A 24,000-nucleotide genomic window follows, 5' to 3' on the forward strand; every position below is an offset into this window, starting at 1 on the left:
GAGGGGTTGGGGAGAGAGGGAGGGGATGGGGAGAGGGGGAGGGGATGGGGAGAGGGGGAGGGGAAAGTGTTGGTGAGGTAGGGTAAGAGGTGTGGGGTGAGGCAGTGTGAGTGGGGGAGGAGGGGTTATGAGGAGAGGCGTGGGGAAAGGAGAGTAGGGGAGGGGAGGGGGGGAGTGGAAGGAGGTTGAATGACAGGAAGAGGGAGATGGTGAAACTACGGGCGTGGGAGGGAGGAGCAAGCAAGCATGGGGGGAACGAGGAAGAACGTGGAAGACTTAAATACTCTAAATTCGAAAGAAAATGTGGAGACAAGACGAGACAAGCCGATCCCAATGTAAACAAACTAAAGAAATTAAATTTCCCCCTCCGCCCTCCGCCCGGGTGACTGGCGTCCCAATATTCTCCTCTGGTTGGCGTCGTGTGCTTTTAATCAACCGAAGATGGAAGTTCCCTTGACACATTGATAAGAACGTCACCATATTTACTGGGTTAAGACTAACCGGGTTATCCCGATAAAAAGATTTGTAACGAGTTAGGCAATGTTTCAGTGTAATCTTTAATTTGTTTCCAAGTCTTAAACAAACAACGGTATGGTCAACTACTGTTCAACGCCGACAACTTATGACGGTGAGGTGGGGGGGCAACAAGAATGCCCCCCTTCATCCACGAGGTGCCCAGATGGGATGGGAAGTAAGGGGGGCAAGTAATGGGCTTTTAATGTGTATACGGTGTGCTTTGACTAGGCCACTCGTCTTATAATGGGGAAGGAGCCTGTGGGGTGGGGGGGGGAGTGAATGAGATGGGTGGGGGGAGGTGCATGCATTGCCTGCCTATGTATACATGTAATATATATATATTTGCATGCATACATGTATCTATGTATGCAAAGTAGACCGTATATATGCATATATGCATGTATATGTATATATGCATATGTATATATGCATGTATATGTATATATGCATGTATATGTATATATGCATATGTATATAATTATATGCATATGTATATATGCATGTATATATGCATGTATATATGCATGTATATGTATATATGCATGTATATGTATATATGCATGTATATATGCATGTATATGTATATATACATGTGTGTATATTTGCATGTGTATATGCATGCATGCATATGTATATATTCATCGCACGAGCACTTCCGTTGATCGCTTTCACATGGCACAGTTTCTTAACACTGTGGGTCGTCACGGGCGTAGGCCCGTGAACATCAGCAGGGAACCCGCTTGTGAAAGCACGCTAGAAAAGGAGACCCTATTACAAGTGGGTCTGTGACATAAATACCCACACCGAACGTATCATAAGACAAGAAAGGTTTAAAAAAAATAAATGAAAAAAAATCTTTATATCTTGTATACCCGCGTCCCTGAGGGAAGTGAATGTACGGTACATATAGAGGCGGTGTCCTCGTTTAAGCTAATCGGGTTAAAGGCTCCTGTAGAGGGACTCGAAGAAATGCACCGCAGTCGGAAAAGTCTTCTATATTAAGACTTGCCTCCTCGGCGGGTTGGGCACTTGTCACGAGACTTTTATTTGTTACTAGATCGGCGACACTCCCGCGCCAGACAGAATCTTCCACACCGCCAATGGCTCTCGACAGACGTCTTGTCCCAGACCAAATACACAAATAAGTAAATGAATAAAATAAAACTATATACAAATGACAAAACTGAACAAAATTAATTATAACATTTGAGAAATAAACATAACGAAAATAAAGTAATTTAAGTTGAAAGATTCAGACCACTACATAATTTTCATTCTCTCCGTTCTGAGATATCCCCAATTCAACTTTTCTCGTCAAAAATTAAACGAATAAATGAGAAATAAATAAATAAAAAATAACAATAAAATTCGTACAAAGGTGAAAACTGGCAACACCATCACCTTAACACCATTATTACACAGTGGTTGAATGCATGGTACCTGACTGAGCCAAATACCAAACGATGCCACATGCAGCTCAAGGGCAGGAGCCCCCAATTCGAAAGGGGGAGGGGGGAGGGGAGGTTACTATCAATCACTTGAGGTCCACACATCCCCCCACCCCCCATCCCAAAGTTGTAAAGGTGAAGGATAAGGAAGTGGAGAAAGAGAATGAAAAGAGGAAGGAGAAAAAGGAATAGGAGGAGAAAGAAGGGTAGGTGAAGGAGAAGATTAGCAAGAAGGAAAGTGAGAAGGAGGAGGAGGAGGAGGAGGAGAAGGAAAAGGTAAAGGACGAGGTAAGGGAAGAGGAGGTGGAGAACGAGAAGGAAAATGTAAAGGACGAGGAAAGGGAAGAGGAGGAGAAGAACGAGAAGGAAAAGGTAAAGGACGAGGAAAGAGAAGAGGACGAGAAGGAAAAGGTAAAGGATGAGGAAAGGAAAGAGGAGGAGGAGAACGAGAAGGAAAAGGTAAAGGACGAGGAAAGGAAAGAGGAGGAGAACGAGAAGGAAAAGGTAAAGGACGAGGAAAAGGAAGAGGAGGAGAACGAGAAGGAAAAGGTAAAGGACGAGGAAAAGGAAGAGGAGGAGAACGAGAAGAAAAAGGTAAAGGACGAAGAAAGGGAAGAGGAGGAGGAGAAAGAAGGAAAAGGTAAAGGACGAAGAAAGGGAAGAGGAGGAGGAGAAAGAAGGAAAAGGTAAAGGACGAGGAAAGGGAGGAGAAAGCAAAGGAGTTGAAGGTGGAGCAGAAAAACAAGAAGAAAAAGAAAGAAGAAGAAAGGACGAGGGAAATAACAAGGAGGAGGAGGAGGAGGAGATAAGGCTAGTAGGTCGCAACAGTCGCCACCTGAAATCCGGCGGCGAAAAAAAAGTAATAGTTCAGACTAACTGGACCAAGATTTACGAGTTTACGAACAAGGTTGGGCGACGGTTACTAACCGCCCTGAGTACGGCACAAAGTTAACATCCCCCCACCCACCTCATTCGACATGGTGACAGAATACACTCAGGTCAAAGAGAAATTATTTACAATTATTACTACTATCGACTATCATCTTATTATTTAAAGTTTATCATATGTTGCATAAGTTTACAAGTTTCTCTCGTATTCAATTTCCTTATGTTTTCTCAAATTTTCTCCGACGGTTCGGGCGATTCATCAGTATTTGGATAACGTGTTGGATTCGTTATCGACATCTATTACCTTCGCGGATGAGAGCTCGGCGCTCGTATATGACCCGACCGATGGTGTTGGGGTGGGGTATGACAGGCAACTAAGAGTTTCGTATAGTTTAACATTATAATAATAATAATAATAATAATAATTAATAATAATAATTAATAATAATAATATCGAGAAGACCATTGTATTCAAGGGGTCAAAGACTAGAAAACTACAAACTAAGAATTCAAGTGACGACAGACGACTTCCTTAGTCAGCCTAGCGTGAACAGTTTAATGACGTCACGTCTACGGAATTATGACGTCATTCGTGGTCGTGACGTCACGGCCACGCCGAGGGGTAGAAAAGTCGATCTTTTGAAGTCTAATTGGGTCAAACGTGTTGAGAAAAGGCGCCCTCTTAACAGCTCATGAAATTGACTTTTCGTGTGCGCGGCCGGGGGGAAAGATCACAACACTCCGGAAGACACAGAGCCACTCTCTTGTCGGCAGAAAGCCCCACTCAAGCTGAAACATGAGGAGGAGGAGGAGGAGGAGGAAGAGAGGGGGGGGGACGAGGAAGAGGAGGTAGGGGCAGGAGAGGAAGGGGGAAGGGGAAAGGGCGAGGAAGATGAAGGAAAAGGGGGAAAGAGGAAGACAGGAGGAGGAAGGGGCACGCTGAAGCTGAAACACGAGGAGGCAGATGAGGAAGAAGAGGAGGACGAGGAGGGAGGGTAGGGGGCAGGAGGGGAAGAGGAAGTAGAAGGAAAAGGGGAAAGGACGAAGAGAAAGGAGAAGGAAGGAGCAGAAGAGGAGAAATCCGATAATCAATGAATAAAAAAATAACCAAATCATGATAACAATAATGATCAAATATACCTACAAAAATAATATCACTACCAACACACGCTGAAACCTGGCTTCCTAGACTGCCTGCGCCTCCCTTCAATGCCATGGAAAGATCTTAACGAATGCAGCTGTGGTGCAGAGTGCTTGAAGGCATTGACAGCAAAAGGAGGTTCGTTAGGAGCCTCAAAAGCAAGCAGGAGAGTCATGCAGCCGACATGACGTCATCACAAATTTGAATATCTAAACGACGAAGTAGAGAGCGGAGTCGACCCCCCTTTCCCCCCTCTCCCTCCGACTTAGCTTGAAATTAAGCACATATCAATGAAAAAGGGGAGTACAGGATAGGCACCCTCTCGCTCTGTCTTCCTCGAAATTACTTTATTCAACCAAGGGAAAACATCACTACTAAAAAGTGGCTACACGCTATCACACAGAAGTGTGTGGTGCTCCGTCTGAATGGCATGAAAAAATACACAACGTTACCTGGGTTTCAAATTCCTCCTTGGGAAATTTATATTTTCTCAAGAGAAATTTTACGAGATTGGTTTTCTACTGATTGGCTATCTTTCTCTTAACGAGTTCATGAAACTCATAAAAACTGGAGAGGAAGTATTAGCACTGAAGATGTAATTATACGAAAGCGCTCTGCCTCGTTAGTTTATTTTTCCTGGTGGTTTTTCATGCGTGTATATTATATATATATATATATATTTATTATATTATATATAAACATCTTTATACATGGACTTTGTGAAAAAAAAAATAATATATACTGAAGAGAAAGACAAGGGAAAATTAATCGAAACATAATGTAAATGTTTTACTATTATTACTATTTAAGAGCTTAGATGAAATATACGAAGTCTCAATGGTACTGCCCCCTTGATCAATTTCAATGTCATTAACCGGTGTATTAAACTAAAGTAGTTTAATACAGCCACGGTTAGAGACCATAATATGCGGCGGACCACCTGGAACAGAGTCGCATAAACGGGGGTGAGGCTGAGGGCTGGAGGGGGCTTGGACGAGTCGGCTGGAGTGAGTCATACCAGAGCAATGAAAGCCGCCCCGTCCTATTGTTGCGACAAATGTCAGAAAGCGAGTTTGGGGGGGAAAGGGGGAGGGGGGAAGGGGAGAGGGGAGGTTGCATGACATCGTTTAGAAAACAGCCTCCCCCATGACCTCCCCCTCCTCCTCCTCTTCCGCCAAACGGTCCTCCTTGGGGGAGAGTCGTGCCGTCATGGAGAGAGAAATGGAGAGAGAGAGAGGTGGTCAGAATTGCAGACTGAGGGAAATGTTCCCAAATTGCAAGAAAGTTGCAACTTGCTTGCTTGCTTGCTGGAACAAGACATGAATCTTGGCAATGACAGAGAAACGCATTTTAGAGAATGGCGGTTAATTGTGACGGATGTGGAGATGGAAGAGGAACACAGTCTGTATACAAGTGTGCGTGTACGGCAATAAATAGAGACCCGCACACGCACGCACACACACACACACACACACACACACACACACACACACGCACGCACACACACACACACACACACACACACACACACACACACAATAATAATATAGTTTATCCATGTCGCTGTTGGCATATTCCGCCAGGTCCATTTCGAATGCATAAACTTAAACCGTTTTTAAGAGGATTTCTGCCCCCCCCCCCTCCCACTGCAGCGTCCATCAACCAATTCTGTAGCTTTGTAGACCTCGCCCTATCACGTTCGGAACTTCCGTTCCTTCCTACAGCTCCGATTCAACTTCCACTCAACATTCCTGCTCAAACCACATTCTCTCTCTCTCGATGAATCCACATTTCCGAAACAATTCTCGATTCCATAGACGATGTGAATTATGGAAAGTTTTCGCTAAATTGTATCACGTGCAGGATGGCGAAGCTATCTAGAATATCAGTCACACTTCTAGTCACGTCATGGATTGGTTAGGAATCCGACTAAGAATGTGGGCAGTGTTCTTGAAACCAGTAAACAACTTTACGATCTGACCGTTAGATTTAAAAATATAACCGTTAAAAAACATGACCTTTTGATTTCAAAGCAGACCTTTAGATTTGAATACATGAATGTTAGATCAAGAAAAAATACGTTTGTAGCATGAACCTAAAGAAGATACAACTGATAATATAAAAACGTTAACTTAAGATAAAACGAGATCATTTAAAAACATTACCGCAATTGCAGCGCTACGGTTAGATAATGTACAAAAGTTCAATGTTCAAAATATAAACGTTAATTTAAAATCAAGGTTGTTAAATTTAATAACAGTCATTAGATTTACAATCATGATCACCAGATGTAGAAACAATTGTTAGATATAAAACAATTATTAGAGAAAACACGAGCGTTAACACATCGTAAATACGTTTATTGTAAAAATAAAATTACTCATAAAATCATGACCACCTAATTACTGTTAGATTTGAAATCATGACCAACCATTTAAGTTAATCTAAAAATATAATCATTAGGTTCCAAAACGACCATTACTTTAAAAACATGATCGTTCATTTAAAAAATGAACGTAAGAAAAAAATTACTGTTAATTGCAAATCATGACCGTTAATTTAAAAACACGACCGTTAATTTAAAAACGCGACCGTTAATTTAAAAACACGACCGTAAATTTAAAACATGACCATTACTATCCTATAATAAGATTGCATTTCCCTTACACGTTATCAAGTCGTCAATAGCAAACCATAAAAGGTGCTTCTTCGACACTAATACATTACTTCGTATTTCATTACGTACAGAAAACCACATATGTCGGAAAACGAACCCAAAGGAGAAAAGTACTTAATCCTCTACCTTCGCTGCAGAAAATGTGCTCGTGTTATATTACAGGCTTAGCATCTTCAACGCGGTGAGGTACCAAGCTTTCAGCGCTGTTCTTATCAATGTCAGATGATTTCATTCCACTGTGAGACGCTCTCGGGACAAAACTATGTTTCAAGATATTCGAGACACTGTTCAGATCGCCTCTTTATTCGAGCAAAATCGTCCGGAGTCGGCCAGATTGAAAACAAATATTCTTGTCACCGTATTGAAGGAAGTAAATGTCGCGTGGGCATATCCCCTTCCCTTCCCTCTCTCCGATCCACTCATGACCCGACACGCCACTGTTCGAATTATAAAACAAAACACAGCTACATCAACAAGTTTATCAAAATTACACTGATTGAGCGACATTCGTCAACGGCAGTTCGAAAGTGTCCCCTGAATCATGTTGCTTCGTCAACCCATTTCCATGGGTATCAATTCTCAAACACGAGTTCAAATGCCCCAAAGGATCTGCAAGGCGGCCCAGAGACCAAACACTTGTGATTCACCATGATCTTAGATCACGTGTTGGAATTGTGCCTGGCAGCCATTGCCCTCCCGAATGAGTTCAGAGTTCATACTGTTCGATTTCTGGGTAATGCTGTGACCTACATACCCGCACACACACAACTGCTCAAGGGAGACAGTATCAGGAGCGCGGCTCTAAATCAGGATATCAATCTAGATTGAACCACGATGACCACAGCACAAAATCAACATATCTATTCAGTACCCACGTGATTCCCGGGAGACTGACAAGCAACATTACAGACTAAGAAATCCATGTGGAAGCGGATTGATATGCACTGCCCCAGGGCGACTTTCATCAAGCCGGATAAAAATCTTTGGCATCAGCCAAAGGGGGCGATTATGGAGGTTTCTACATTCTTTTTTTTTTCCATTCCTCATCTTCCTTTCTCCACATCACACTTACCTTCTACCTCTCCCTCCTCGTCCCTCCGTAGCCTTCCCCATTTTTTTTTTCAACCATCCCAATTTTCCTTCGTTTCAGTCCTCAAATTTCTCTCCCTTTCCCCTACCCTCCCTGGGATCCACCCATTTAGTGTTCTGGACAATTAGTCCTCCACTAATTAGTCTTCTGACAATAAAGTCTTTTTTAGTATCAATGGGTGACTTAATATAACCATATATAAATGATAATATAAGAATATGAGGATTAGAGGCTCTGCGGTACCTTATATTTCACGCCTGGTATGACATATGCCAAATTGATTTATATGCTGCTAAAATGAGGTATAGGTGTGACAGTGAATCAATAGAAGAACTGGGTGAAAAACTTAATATTTTGTTGATTTGTCACCTATCATAGTGTGAAACAATGCGTACGTCACGAGACAATTAGCATCTTGTATTTGATTAAAGGGTTTAGTTGAGTGCATTGAACTCTAATTCAGTTCACATACAAATACTTAAATCATGGTATCAAAACTGCAAACCTGGACAACTCGTCCACAACTAAGATTTCTACAAAGCTTTCAGATTTTGTTCTTTGTAATAAGTAAGACAGTGATAACATACTATAGTGTATTATTGTCATATTTCCCCTTACATGGCCTAATACATAAACATGTAGGTAAAATGTAGATAAAATTACATATCACTAAAAAAAAATGCGTGAACGAGTTGTCCATGTTTGCAATTTTGCGGACCAGTTGTCTGGGGGACCAGTTGTCTGGGGGACCAGTTGTCTGGGGGGCGAGTTATCCGTTTAGCATATGAATGAGGAATGTGAAAAATGTCTTGAGGTCAAGTCTCTCTATTGGAGGAGGACTTCCAAGTACAAGGATGATCGGTTGACCTCTGGTCAAGGGTAACAAACTCTGGAGTAACTTTAATCTTTTTCTTACACATACAATAGAAAGTGAAAAATGTGTACATCTTAACACATTATATATCTGAGACTGAAATTCTCTTGCCAAGCAAAACCATCTTTTTTTGGAAGTGAAAATGCATCTCAAATCCAATAAGGGTTATGCACTCATAATAGATTTTATTTTAGGATAATTTTGAAATTACCTTGTGAAGTCACAAGATTGATAGAAATAAGATAGAAAAATACCTTCTGTAACCAAAGAAGTTGAAACAAGACCACTTAAAAGCGGTACATATGAATGGAACAGAAACGTCCGAGGTTGACAATTTCACGAGGCCTCAACGTCCGGGCATGTTGGGTTCGAGACTGCAACTGCTTTGGACCATAGGTGACCCGTCCGCGGATGTTTCGGCCTCATGAAATTGTCAACCCTGGACGTTTCGGGCACATTCATATATTCCGCTCTTAAGTGATGTCTTATTTCAACTTATTTGGCACCAAAAGGATTTTTTTTTCATTCATTCATAAATAAATAAAAAGTAAAGAAAATAAAAATAACCAAAGTAATTATGTTGGTGCTTAAAAATAATTATTGGCATTTTGGTGTTCTAAATTTGAAGTAGACAAAAGTAGACGTGGAATAAATTTCTAATTTATTTGATAAGAACACCAGAAGAGTAAATGTCCAATTTTAGAAGACTAATTGTCCAGAGGACTAAATGTCCTACATCCCCCTCCCTACTCCTTTCTGTACAAGAACACCAACCTTGTCCTGCGCCTGGAGGTCCTGTTGCTGCGCCCCCTGCATCATCTGCGGCGAATCGACAGCGTCCTCCTCAGGCATGCCGAAGGAGTTGACGAACTGCGAGGCGTACGGGCTGAAGGGGGACATGTCGCTCCCGCAGGTGCTGCTCACCTCGAACTGGGTGAGGGGCGGCGAGAAGGTGGGCGACGAGAAGATGGCGTCGAGCGACGAGGGCGTCGAGTCCTTGGCCAGCATAGTCGCCGGCGTGTGTTCGGGCACCTGCGACAGAAGCGACAGGAAGATTATCGTTTCGAAATTCTATACATAAATACATACAAAATTGTGATACATGTATGTACATATATGCATGATGCGAGCGTGCGCGCGCGCGCACACACACACACACCTTGCCACGCAATTTCCTTCACCCGAGAGACCCTCAGTAGTCAGCAAATGAATATCCACAATTTGCCCCGGTCCCTCCCGTCAGCCAGAAGAGGAAAATAAAGAAGGAGAGGGAGAAGACAAAGAAGAAGGAGAGGGAGAAGACAAAGAAGAAGGAGAGGGGGAAGACAAAGAAGAAGGAGAGGGAGAAGACAAAGAAGAGACAACGTCGAAGAAGACAAAGAGGAAGAAAAAGAAGACTGGATTTTTTACAGGTCCATCTTTGTAAAATAAAAACCCCATGCATTTACCACAAAGTCATCTACCAGCTCCAGTTCACAGGCCCAGCAACGGCAGAGCTGTGCTTCGGTGGTGTCCGGACATAATCCCTCCTGGACACAATCCCCCCGGACAATATCCCTCCTGGACAGAATCCCCCAAAACAATACCCCCCTGGACAAAATCCCTCCTAGAGTGTATGTTTATTTATGTATTTTAATATATTAATGTATTTATATATTAATGTATCTTAATATATACTCATATAATATTTGACTGTATATGAGAATATATGTTTATGTATTTTTATATTATATATAATATTTTCATATATGTTTGTAAGGTGTAGTAGTGAAAAAAATGTTCATAAATTATTTATTCAATCAAGTATATAAATGTCTACTGTATTCATTAGCACCTCGGTAAGGTAAGGTGTTAATTGCTTTGCATGTGATGGTATATAATGGGAGAGCTGCTACTCTTAATAATTAGGGGGGATTTTGTCCAGCCCGCTCACTTTTGTGGAGGGATTCTGTCCGAAGGTATTTTGTCCGGGAGGGATTATGTCCCCGATCCGCTTCGGTGCACCCCTTCACTCAAGAGGTGGGGTGATGGCACCAATGGTACGACTCAATCAGCCCCCTTATGTAGGAAGAAGGGTGTATGTGGGCGTGTGTGTGTGTGTGTGTGTGTGTGTGTGTGTGTGTGTGTGTGTGTGTGTGTGTGTGTGTGTGTGTGTGTGTGTGTGTGTGTGTGTGTGTGTGTGTGTGTGTGTATGTATGTGTATGTATGTGTATGTATGTGTATGTATGTGTATGTATGTGTATATATATATATATATATATATATATGTATATATATAATCGCCAGAGCTTAGCTATAACAATGTCTAATCGGACGCTGCCGCTACCTTCCCACGAAACCGCCCATTATACACGAACGGCCGGCACTACAATCCCGGCCGTTCTCGCCGGCACCACACTGCATGCCGATTCCGCCCAGCAGCTGACTCAGCTGCCGGGCGGATACGACCTCTGCCGGTCCAATAAACGACCGGGTCTGACCGAGACGACCTAAGCCGATTTCTCTGTACCGAATCAACCTCGGTGGGCGTTCCTTATCGAGACCCCAATCTGGCGTGGATAACAGACTGAATACCCAAATACAGAGTTTAGGAGGAGAGGGAGGGGGGAGACGAGGAAAACGAAGAGGAAGAGGAGGAGAAAGAAGTCGGGGAAAATAAAGAGGGGAATGGAAGGATGAGGAAGATAAATATTAGGAAAAAGAGGAAATGGTAAAATAGGAAGAGGTAAGAAGGACGAGGAAAATAAAGAGGAAATTGTAAAATAGGACGAGGAAAAGGAAGAAAAATAAAAAAGAACTGAAGAAAAAGAGGGCGAGAGGAAAAAAGGGAGGAGGTGAAGGAAAGTCGAGGAAAAGGAAGGAGAATGAAGAGGAAAAGGTAAAATAGGAAGAAAATAAAGATGAGGAAAAGGGGGGGAGGAGAAAGACGGAGTGAAACAGGGAACTTTGAATACAATGACGAAAAACATAAATTAAAATAAATGAACAGTTACACTCGGTTGGGCATTTAACCTGCCCAAAACAAGCTGGCGGCCTTGGGGCTTTCTCGTCTCTATTTGGCCAAGTCCGCCCTGGGCTTGACCAACCACGAAACGGGAATGGGTGATCGGCTTGACAAGGCGAGGGGCGGCGACCCTTCCACAAGGAAATCCCGACGAAAGGACCCACGTGGAGGAGAATCGATTCTGCACTCCACTACACACACTGGTATTATAACACGCCCCCTGACACAAGCGCACACGCCCACGCCCACACAAGTGTACGTGCTCACATGTACGCACGTACAGACACGCACGAATCCCGGAAAAATATTTAGTATATTGTATTATTTTCCTAAATTGGGGCTTTTCTAGAATTTGAGGCTTTTTCCCGCCTGGGTATTTTCAAAGTGGTTTTTTTTTCCGTCAGGGAATTTCCTAAGTGGGGCTTTTTTCCTGCGCATTTTGGGGGGCTTTTTTTCCGGTGGGGCTTTTTTCCGAACACGCATACATACACACCAGCATCGCTCACTTTTGCTCCATAAATTAAACTGAAAGAAACTGCGGAATATTAGATACGATACAAAAGTAACCATGTGTTCCGAAATGTATTCGAGGAAAACTATTTCCGAAAAAAAATTATATAGCTTTCTTTGCTCAACTTACGTAACCAAACTGAAACTGAATAGCTAGTAATTACCAATGTATTCAGATTTCATTTCTATCCTCGCTTTGGCTATACAGTATTCATAATTATTTCGTCGCTTCCATAGTTGTGCAGAATATTTTCAGTGGGTGCCTTCAAGGTTGCATTATTTTTTTACGACTGTCGTAAATTTACTTAAATAAAAAGTTGAAATTAAAGATCTACCAAGCCCAGTTCTCTAGTTGTTTCACTTTTAAGTTGCAATATCGAAATATTCACAACTGTAATTTCAACGTTTGTACTTTTGACTAAATTTGTTGATTTGATGTAGGATGATAAGAGTGAATCGATAGAAAATGGGAATTGGGAAACTACCGGATCCCCCCAGACTCCCCCTCTCTCTCTCTCTCTCTCTCTCTCTCTCACACACACACACACACACACACACACACACACAAAACGCATACAAACGCACGCACACAATGCATATATGAACAAACACACAAAATGCACATATGAACAAACACACAAAATGCACATATGAACAAACGCACACACACACACACACACACACACACAGGGAGCAACTAACAATCACAAGCGTGGCCCGTTCACGAGAAAACTCTCCACATTTACGGCACACACAACCCAATTCCGCTTCGTTTATATTTAGAGGTTGCGAAAGAGGGGGACAGGAAAGGAGGAAGAAAGAAGAAGATCTGGGGAAGAAGGTGAAACAGAGGTAAAGTCTGGAAGGTGAAAGCAGGGAGGGGAGATGAGAAGTGAGGGTACGTGGAGGGGGAGAGGGAAGACGAGAATAGATGAAAGGCGAGGGGAAGTGAGAAAGGGAAGTCGAGTGGGAAGAGGTAGTGATGGAATTGAGAGAAGGAAGGCGAGGGGAAAAGAGGGAAGAGAGTGAAGCCAAAGGGGAGAGAGGGGAAGAGTAGGAAGGTGAGAGGAAGAGTGGGAATGTGAGGGGAAGAGTGGGAAGGCGAGGGGAAGAGTGGGAAGGCGAGGGGAAGAGTGGGAATGTGAGGGGAAGAGTGGGAAGGCGAGGGGAAGAGTGGGAAGGCGAGGGGAAGAGTGGGAAGTGTGGGGAGGTGGTGGGAAATAAAGGGAGAAGGTAAAGCACCGCAGCTGACCCAGTCAGTGGGGCAAAAAGTTGGCGTCGCCTAGGCACCTTCATTCAGGAGACGCCCCATTTCTTGTCTCTCGCCCCAAATGTCATTTCTATTCATTTGGGGTTCGAGGACCGGGGGAAGGGTTGCAAACTCCGGGACATAAGTGTCTCGATCCATGTTAACCCTGTTTTAACCCGGGGTCGCCTGCCTCAGCCGAATAAAAGTCTGAATTTTTAATTAAAAAGAACAAAATCTGATGGGGAGGGGGGGGGTGTCGCTGTATTGAAGGAGTCGAGGCAATCTTGCCCGCAAAGCTACACACTAACTTCCATTCATCTCGACTTGGCGAAGATTTCTCTTTGTTAGGAATATTTTTGGTTTGCAATTCGCAGTTTCGACCGATTTTAGCAAAGGACAGTAACAGGAAATTAAGTAAACCCAATTTCGGTTATTGAAAAAAAAAAAAAAAACGTAACTGACCTGACCTGACCCAACATGACCATTCCCTCTCCATGGGGGGAGGGGGAGGGAAGGACGTTACATTCTCAGCGCATGCGCAGGGTCTACACATGTGAAGTTAGGTCATAGCAAGGGTAGTCTAATGACCTCAGGTCAGGGTATTGTCAACAAGTCTGACCTTGGGTCATGGTTACCGAGACCTATTACGTTATAATAGCCTGGGTCACATATCTGACCCAAGGTCAAATGCCTATTGCCCATGGTTTGACCTAGCGTGGGGTTCGAATGACGTCATGAGTGTCGTTATGATCTACACTACATAGTGGAGGACTGTCGAAACTTTAGTATAAAAGTATAGGAAAAATATACATACACCTAAATTCTATGAAATTGCCACAGTCACATGAACAGTCGTGATGCTGCTATTCACCTCCCCCCCCCTCCGCAAAAAATAAAAAATAAAAAAATGGGAGAGGGGAAGGAAATTCCCCCAGTTATGGACCAAAAGGTCTCCTCTTGACGTTTTCCCAACCCCAATCGCTTCAAACTGTTTACACTGCAAAAGTCTTATATTTCATCCAAGCACCTTCACTACATACAAATTCCGAGACAGGCTGTGCCCACAATGTCGACGTTTTGACAGAATCTAAGCACCATGCAAAACCTACGTCACATCTACGATGAGCGGCGCACCATCTTTGGGCAACAAAGCAAAGCCCACCTGTGCGACATGACGTCACAGCACAAGTGTATACAAAAGGTACATGCACGCGCAAGCACGCACTCACACACGTTTGTATTGTGTACGTGTGATTCACCAAGGTCTTAGACTCGCGATCGACATATATTTCCCTCCCGAAAGAGAGCTCAGAGCTCATATATGACCGATCTATGGGTAATTATGGGAAACCTCCAGCAAAGGGTAACCTAATTAAGCATTGGGAAGAGAGGCTGTCCATCGGCATCGACTAATCTGGGGGGATTAGGGGGGCAGGTGGGAGACGAGAAGGGGAGGGGCAAGAGGGGGCGGGGAGGAAAGTTAATGATGGGGGTAGAGGAGGAATAAGAGTGTGGGAGAAGATGCGGGAGAGACGGAGTGTTGGAGGGGCTAGAGTGTGAAAGGGATAGTTGGGGAGGGAGGGAGGGGAGGTGAGGAGGGAGGGAGAGGACAAGAGGCCTAAAATATGAAATCCAAACAGGTAGTGTTAGGAGATACGAAGCGTGGAAGAGGGAGACCAGACAGAAGGTGGAGAGACGAGATCGAGAAGTTTGCAGGAGTGACGTGGCAGAGGATGACGCGGTCGTGTGAATCATGGTATGCTATGAAGGAGGCCTTTGTTCAGCTCAGGATGGCTGATTTTATTGATTGATTGAATGTTAGGAGACGAAGGTGTGTGTGTGTTTCACCACGGTCTTGGATCACGTGTTGGACTAGTGATCCACTTATTACCCTCACGGATGAGAAAGAGCTCGTATATGACCGATCTATGGGTAATGCTGTGACCTTACACGCACACACACCCAACTCCCCGCCCACGTCAGTTGGAGTAACAACCCGCAGCGCAGCGATACTGAAATTATTTCAGCCCTGGGCAGACTTCGAACCCAGACCGCCGTAGTGGCAGGCAGGAACTACCACTGCGCCACGAGTGTGTATGTGTGTATGTGTGTGTGTGTGTGTGTGTGTGTGTGTGTGTGTGTGTGTGTGTGTGTGTGCGCGCGCGCGCGCGTGGGGTGAGAGGGACGTTTTGCTGAAAGATAATTCGGCTGTGTGACAGCGAGTGAGTGAGTAAAGGAGTGAGTGTGGGAGTGAAGGAGAAAGGGGGCGGGGGGGTGAGGGAGTGGCGGCGCCCGCTGGGTGAATGAGTAATCCCCCCCCCCCCGGCGTGCCTGGAGCCACAGCGAGCACTCAGCACGTCGTCTATCTCCCCCCTTCTCCCCATGGTCGGCTCCACCCCCATCCCCCCCTCCATCCTGTCGTATGTGCGCGCGCGCGTGCGCAACAGCGTCACGCAACTACGTCTGACCTCTGTCCGACATCACAGCTCTGTTCGGGAGAAGGGAGGGGGAGGAGATGGAGGGAGAGGGAGGAGGGAGAAAGGGAGGGAAAATAGGCAGGTGTTACGGGGAGGAGAGGTAACTGAAACGGGACAGGGTAATGGAAGGGGTGAGGGTGGTGGGGAGAGAGGCGGGGGAGGGGAGGGAGGTAAGACGAAAGGGAAAAAGGGGGTTAGAGGAGAGGAAGGGAAGAACAACAAGTGGGAGTGAGTGTGTGTGTGTTGGTGGGGAGGGGAGGGAGAGTGAGTGAGTGCCAGAGGCGTGCGTGCCATTATGGCACACTATGAGGAGTGCCACCATCTCGGTCCAATAAGCTATTGGTCCGTGACCAACCCCCACTATAACTGGAACCGGTCCTCAGGGTGCTGCTACGGACGTTTGGGCCGTGGGGTTGTAACCTGGGACATTTGGGCCACAGAATAAATTAAGGAAAGAATACGTGTTTTTTGTTAGCTTAGATTGAAATATATGTAATTTTCCCCCAAAAGATCAAACAAAATTAGACGATTTCATTACGTGGCCCAAACGTCCACATCTAGTCATCCTCCGTGGCCCAAACTTCCACATTTAATCATCCCCGTGGCCCAAACGTCCTAGTTTGTAGTCCCGTGGCCGAAACGCCCTAAAATCCCTAAGGGCTGAGTGTCACGACTGATAAAACGGGAGGAACAACAGATGAATGGGGAGGACCGGGTTGGGGGGTGGAGTAGGAGGAATGTATATTGGAAACAGAACAAGAAAGAAAAGAACGGGAGATATGAGAGAGAAAGGAGGAGAGGAGAGGAGAGAGAGAGAGAGAGAGAGAGAGAGAGAGAGAGAGAGAGAGAGAGAGTGTATTTACCTAGTTCTGTACGTTACCCCTGTTCTACGGAGCAACCGCCAGAGTGAGTGAGTGAGTGAGTGAGTGAGTGAGTGAGTGAGTGAGTGAGTGAGTGAGTGAGTGAGTGAGTGAGTGAGTGAGTGAGTGAGTGTGTGTGTGTGTGTGTGTGTGTGTGTGTGTGTGTGTGTGTGTGTGTGTGTGTGTCAGTCCAAGCGATGTGATTAGGGGACCGCTACAACCCACCTCCACCCTAAATCCCCCCTCCCCCTCCCCTGACTGGTCCATGAACCCTAATAGCCCCCCTTAAACTATACAGCGCTAAGTTCACCCCACCCCCGCTCCCCGTCCCCCAACTTCGACATGCCCCACCAGGTGTCACTGCATGTTTGTGTGTTTGTCTGCATCTGTCAGTGTACGAGAGCTATTGCGCGCGTGCGCGCAGGTATACGCGTGCATATGCGTTCATGCGTGCGCATGCGCGTCTATGCATGATGCACGCCCTCACCCATGATCACTCGGTCATGCAGTGTAGGCGTTAACAGTGCTCATGCACGCATGCGCGCGTGTGTGCGTGCGTGCGTGCGTACCAAGCCAAGCAAGCAGGCAAGAGGTACTGCCCTCCATATTTATTTATTTTTACTCTTATATCTGTTTTCTAACCCCGATTTAAACAGTTACTCCATTGTTAGTCGTACCCAGCTGTTGACCCAATTAATCCACAGTTTTCTCAACATAATTTTCTTCCTCCACATCCTCTCCATCTACATCTGTGCCCTCCACCCACTCCCTCCACACTGAAGTCCTTTATCTTCCCTATCTTCATAAATTTCCTGTCCGAGCCCTCCATACGCCCTATGTGATCCTCCACACTGCCTATGCCCTCCACATTTCCCTCCCTTTGTCAAAAGACTACTTGGACATGTGTACCAAAAGTGCCTGGTAACTTCCCCCATTTCCTTAAATTGATTCTCGCCAAATTAATTACCTTCAGCCAAATTTAATTTCTCCAAATCATCATAAATAATAAAAGACAGAAAAAAAATATAAAAGATTAACAAGGTTTCAAACGCCATCCATAAACACGAGAACAAAACACGTAATGATAAAGAAAATAAAAACAACGTCATAGAAAACGGGAATCCCAATGTAACGTCAAAGAATACTTAATTATCCGTCTGTCTCGTATATCTCATTTACAAGCCTGCCCCTCCCTCACCCCCCCTTACCCCTAAGCCCCTTAAGGAATTAGCTATTCGAAACGGGTCGCCACCTTACCCCCACCCCCTCAATCCCTCCCCAAGGCCTAATTTGCTGATGATATCACACGGGACATTAAGGATTCCAATGCTGGTGCCTTATGGACTTATGAACTCATGCCGTGGTAAGTGGCTCATAAAATGAATAGGATAACAGTGATGACGCAATTCCATATACATTATATTACTCGTATACTATTTTATCGTTATAATACACATGCACGCACACACACACATGCACGCACACATACACATGCACGCGCACATACACATGCACGTACACACACACACATGCACGCACACATACACATGCACGCGCACATACACATGCACGTACACACACACACATGCACGCACACATACACATACATGCACACGCATACACACACATGCACGCGCACACACGTGTACACACACACACACACGAATTTAAGGCAAAGTTTCACGAGTGGAGTCAAAGAGATACGATCCCATGAGGATGGCTCTAACCCCATATACAACAACTACGTAAATGGAACTAGGTAAAAAACCATACCCACACCCCAAAAGAAAAACGCATTAGAGAATGGAAGTGTGATAGTAAGCTTATAACCCCATCATTTGCGACGGAACAAAGATTTTCTGATAACAGATTCTGGGTATCATGACTGTCCATTTCGCTCCCGAACTCGTCTCTCACCGTATCAATTACCCTTTCCGTCTCCACACACTCCCCTACGTCCCCCCGGGGGCCCTAAGGTCGCCCTGAGACGCCTTATCCAAGCCACGACAATCACGAGAAGTTAACAAAAAAAATTGTAAGTTGTCGTGAAGCTTCAATAGGAGAACATGGCAGCACAACCGGATGGTGATAATGATGAACGAGTGATTACAGGCTTAGTGGTGGTGTTAGCAGTGGTGGTAGTTAGTGTCGATAACGACAATAACAAGGGCGACATACAAGCTCTTCTTATCATAGTCACCCTCCGCCACGGAGGAGCAGCTCAACATCAGGAAGTCGAGAACGTTATTCACGACACAAGTGGGACAACCTCCACCCCCGCATCACATCATCACATGACATCACAACAGAGCAACCCCTCCGGCCCCCGCCCCCGCAGCCGTAGATGGAGAGAGGCTGGGAGAGACATCTGGCGGACTTGTCCTGATTAAGCCATGGCGGGTCAGCGGGTCCGCTGCGATCCGTCCTTATCTTGAATCTTCTTCGCCACTTCATCACGGGACCCTTACCCCGGACCGTGGTCCCCTTCCCTTCTTCTCTTTAATTTCAATCTCAATCTCCTGTTCCTCGTACTCCGTTTGCTCCTACTACACCAGTACCTCCTCCTCCAAATCGTCTTCCTCTTATCCTTGCACCTTTTCTATCTTTTCTTCCTCCTACCATCCCCCTCCCCTACTTCCTCCTTAACTCTTCTTCCTACACCTCCCCCAACTTGTACAACCTAGTCTTCCTTTACTCCTTTTCCCTCCTCCAACTTCTGTCTTCTCTTCTCTTCTTATATTTTCTTCCTTTCTCACCATCCTGTCTTTGTACATGTTTACTAAATATTAAGATTCTATCAATATTTGCGACAACATTAAGCGCCTCCATGGGGTGCTAATACACCTCAAGGGACATGCGGGTTGGCATTCGGTCCCCAGACCAGGCAAAAAGACCTTGACTAAACAAAAACAATAAATAAATAAATAAATAAATAAATAAAATTATAATAATCGATGGGTGCGGCCGCTGGCTATTGCAAATTTTCTAAACAATTCTAAATATCCCTAGATATTCCCATTGAGTCTCGTGGCTAGGTAGGTAAAGAATTAAGTAAATACACAAATCAATTAAATAAATATACGAATAATTAAGGAATCAATACTGTATATATATTAAAAAATTACTGTCATGTGACTTTGTTCGATTGTAAATGTTCGGGGTTGTCCAGTGCTTGCGTGCGGGTTCCCTACTGCCACGTCAGACGAAAACCACTTTAGGGGTTCAAACTTGCCATGCCAGTTACCATCTAAAGACAACTCAGTAAAGATTTCCTTATAAGGGCTTGCTGACCATGCAAACTAACCGCGCCCAAGGGAACTGTCCTTATCTGAATACCTGAAGACACGCACGGGACAAGGTTCAGACATCAAAAGGCGACACATTTTTCACACGAGATGAGAATAGGACAAGAAATAATGGTCTCAAACTGGCAAGAAATAGATTTAATTCGGAAGTGGGTAGAAACAACTTCGCCAACCGTGTAGTTAAAGAATGGAATAAACTTCCAGCAGAGACAGTGCAATGTAGTTCAGTTCGAAGATTTAAAATTCGTTTAGATAAACACCTGAGCAAGATACTATAATGGCTGCCATTTATTTTATATTTGCTTGTTAGTATCTGTCTGTTAATTATCTATTATTTATCTGTCCGTTTATCATTATCTACTGTTTATTAAAATCTAACTTTACCTATTTATTCATTTGTTTTATTTATTATTTATACTATTGTTTATAATTTTATAATTCTTTCGCATCCGACCTAGTTATGGACCAAAAGGTCTCCTGTCGGGATGCTCCTCTTTTGTAAAGTATGAATCAACATTCTGCAAACGTGGTTACATACAGGACCCCGTGATCTTTAAAGACAGGTTGATACCGATCGTCTAAACAACAGATAATCCCCAAGTGAAAGCCAAGCCAGATAAGGAAGAACATGAAAACAAGAATGAAGAAGACTGCAAGAGATCATAACGCCTACACTAGGCAGTTGTATGAGGTACGCAGCCTTTCTATAATTCCGAGATTATAAGTACTTCCCGTCTACGACAATCAGGGCTCTCTTGAAGAAGGCGATATTGCCCCGATGAAGGTGGTCATATCCATGATGGAGATTTAAGTTGTATTTGAATCAAGTTGCAGGAAGGAGGGTTATTATGATTATATATATATATATATATATATATATATATATATATATATATATATATATATATATATATATATATATATAATTTTTATGACCGTCGCGCAGAGGACTCGAACCTACTACTCTCATGCCAAGAGTCTCCATTGTCAGTCGCCTTAACCCACTAATCCACCGATGGTCTAAAACTCTATGAACTCAAAACGCTGTTTACTAGCGAATTTCTCATTACATATACATATATATATACATATATATATATATATATATATATATATATTATTTTTCATAGCCTTCGGATCCCTTTAGAAGAAACGAAACCACAATGCGGCAACGACCAGGCTGTATCGAAAGACCTTGAACTCGATATTCCGGGATTAATCCAGGGACTAAGTGCCAGTCAACAGGGTTGCATTCCCACTGGGTGCCAGGCAAGGTGGAGGGAAATGTACCTAACAAGATGTACAAATATTACAGTTATCTAACTGCTAAAACCACAGGGAGGTTATATATATATATATATATATATATATATATATATATATATATATATATATATATATATATATATATATATATATATATATATATATATATATATATATATATATAATTATACACGCATGATGGAACAGTGGCGCGAACACATGGGTTCGACACCCTGAAACCATTCTGGAGATATTTCAGTCACGAGCTGAAAACGAACCGGGAGAGAGTTCGAATCCCGCGCTTAAACATTATATTTCCGTTGCGGCGAGGAGATGAGGCCAGTCCTCCCCTTCCCCTTAAGCATTATGAATACTATTCTCTCTCTTGTGTATGCATAAGTTATCGCCTCACCCATGCAATGGGGGAAAGTCGAGAGCTAGAACGCACGCACACACACACACACACACACACACACACACACACACACACACACACACACACACACACACACACACGTTTATTTTAACCAGACATTTCTGGACTTTTAATTTCCTGAAAGGAAAATGAAAACAAAACTGCTGACTCTACCACCCACACAGTGAAGTTGTTACCCCTCCCTCATCCTTTTCCTGTGCACAGGCTGACATCCTGTTGCATTCCTCTTCCTACCCACCTACCCTCCCTCCCTCCTCCCCCTCCTCTTCTTCCTCCACCTCCTCCTCTGCATGTCAATCACTGGCCCTTCAGTGTGTAACACGTCTTTCAATCCAATTTCCACACTGACGTTGAGCAGTTGACAGAAGTCAACTCTTAGGAGTGAGGAGAGGGCAAAGCTAGATCCATTTTCCTAGGAGTCTATCAATGCTCCTATGTGTGTGTATATCAAACACGCACGCGCACACACACACACACACACACACACACACACACACACACACGCACGCACGCACACACACACACACACACACACACACACACATGAAGACTCCAAACACGAGGCAACCCACAGCTCCGTCACGACTCTGACAAGTCTCCTTAGTGTTTATGAAATCTTACAAGTTTGTTTTCAATCTCCACCGCTCCCTCCCACTTCCACCCTTAAGTTGAACCACGGGCAGTTCTACTGCGATGCCAGTATGGCAAGCCGACCTGAAGGCTATCAATTTAAACCGTCTAGATAACTACAGTTTTTTTTTATATATTCATTAAAAAAAAATACTACTATCCATTCAGTCTACTACCCCCCCCGTCTCCTCTATGACACCCCTTCTGATCTAGTCCCTTAGAATAGAATCACTGGATCACTCGGGATGGACATTATGTTGACTTGCTCTAGTTTTTGACAGACAGCAGTGGGTCGGCGGTCATCTGCATGCATTTTGGGGAGGAGGAGGAGGAGTCCGCTAGTCACAGATGTATTAGTCACTTTAGGGTTTGGCTGGTTGTTGTGGCTGCTGGTGGTGTTGTCACTGATGTTGTTGCCGTTGCTGTTGTTGTTTGGTCTTGTGGTGTTAGTGTTTCAGTTGTGGTGATGTTGGTGTTTGCGGTGATGCTGTTTGTGATGCTGGTGTTTGTGATGATGCTGGTGTTTGTGGTGACGCTGGTGTTTGTGGTGACGCTGGTGTTTGTGGTGACGCTGGCGTTTGTGGTGACGCTGGTGTTTGTGGTGACGCTTGTGTTTGTGGTGACGCTGGTGTTTGTGGTGACGCTGGTGTTTGTGGTGACGCTGGTGTTTGTGGTGACGCTGACATTTGTGGTGACGCTGGTGTTTGTGGTGACGCTGGTGTTTGTGGTGATGTTGGTGTTTGTGGTGACGCTGGTGTTTGTAGTGTTGTTGGAGTTTGTGGTGCTGCTGGTAGTGTTACTAATGTTGTTGTTGTTGATGATGCAGGGGACAAAAGAGCTCCCACGGACTTGGGAATTCCTGGCCATCGTGGAGGGGGACGACCAAGCGGTCATCGAAGCGGAGAGAGGGAGGGAGGGAGAGGGAGAGAGGGAGGGAGTGAGGGTGGAGGTGGGGGAGGGAGAGGGGGGGGAGAGAGAGAGAGAGAGAGCGAGAGAGAGAGAGAGAGAGAGAGAGAGAGAGAGAGAGAGAGAGAGAGAGAGAGAGAGAGAGAGAGAGAGAGAAAGGAGGGGGGGGAGCAAAGCGCCCTTGATGCCTGCCTGCCTGTCTGTTGAAGTTTGTCCCCTAATGTATTCCTTTGCAACTTTTCGCGCTATAGGCGACAACACAGAGAGCAGCGCGGCCTCTTCTCTAAAGCGGCCCATACACGATCAATTATATTGCGCAATTTCATTGTCAATACTCTGAATTGACAATTAAATTGACCCTGTATGGGCGGTCAATTTAATTGTCAATTCAGAGTATTGACAATGAAATTGCGCAATATAATTGATCGTGTATGGGCCGCTTAAGACGCGTCTCCTATCACTATGTACGAGTATACACGTCACACTAAAAATGACGCCTCCTTTAATCGGCCTCGGTGTGCCCTACTGTTGAGGGGATTGCACATATCCATGGCTGGACTTGGACAGTTCTTATTCTAAAAAAAAATAAATAAATAAATAAATAAATTAATAAGCTAATAAATAAATAAATAAAAATAAATAAATATATATCAAATTCAAAATAAAATAAATAAAATACAAGAAAATATATTAAATAAACAAACAAATAAACATTCCAACGAC

The 24,000-nt window shown here is 44.2% G+C and overlaps 1 protein-coding gene across 3 annotated transcripts in view; it reads right to left on the minus strand.

Annotated features, from left to right (window-relative positions):
- LOC143023514 (uncharacterized) overlaps nucleotides 1-24,000 on the minus strand; it is a 551,512-nt gene that overhangs the window by 76,605 nt on the left and 450,907 nt on the right. For all 3 annotated transcript variants that reach the window (XM_076182052.1, XM_076182061.1, XM_076182068.1), the window contains one exon: nucleotides 9,409-9,666. In XM_076182052.1, the coding sequence (XP_076038167.1) occupies nucleotides 9,409-9,666 (258 nt within the window). The remainder of the gene's footprint in view (nucleotides 1-9,408; nucleotides 9,667-24,000) is intronic.

The sequence above is a fragment of the Oratosquilla oratoria genome, chromosome 3 (assembly GCF_046742065.1).
Source record: "Oratosquilla oratoria isolate Oo_2021 chromosome 3, ASM4674206v1, whole genome shotgun sequence".
Lineage (NCBI taxonomy): Eukaryota > Metazoa > Arthropoda > Malacostraca > Stomatopoda > Squillidae > Oratosquilla > Oratosquilla oratoria.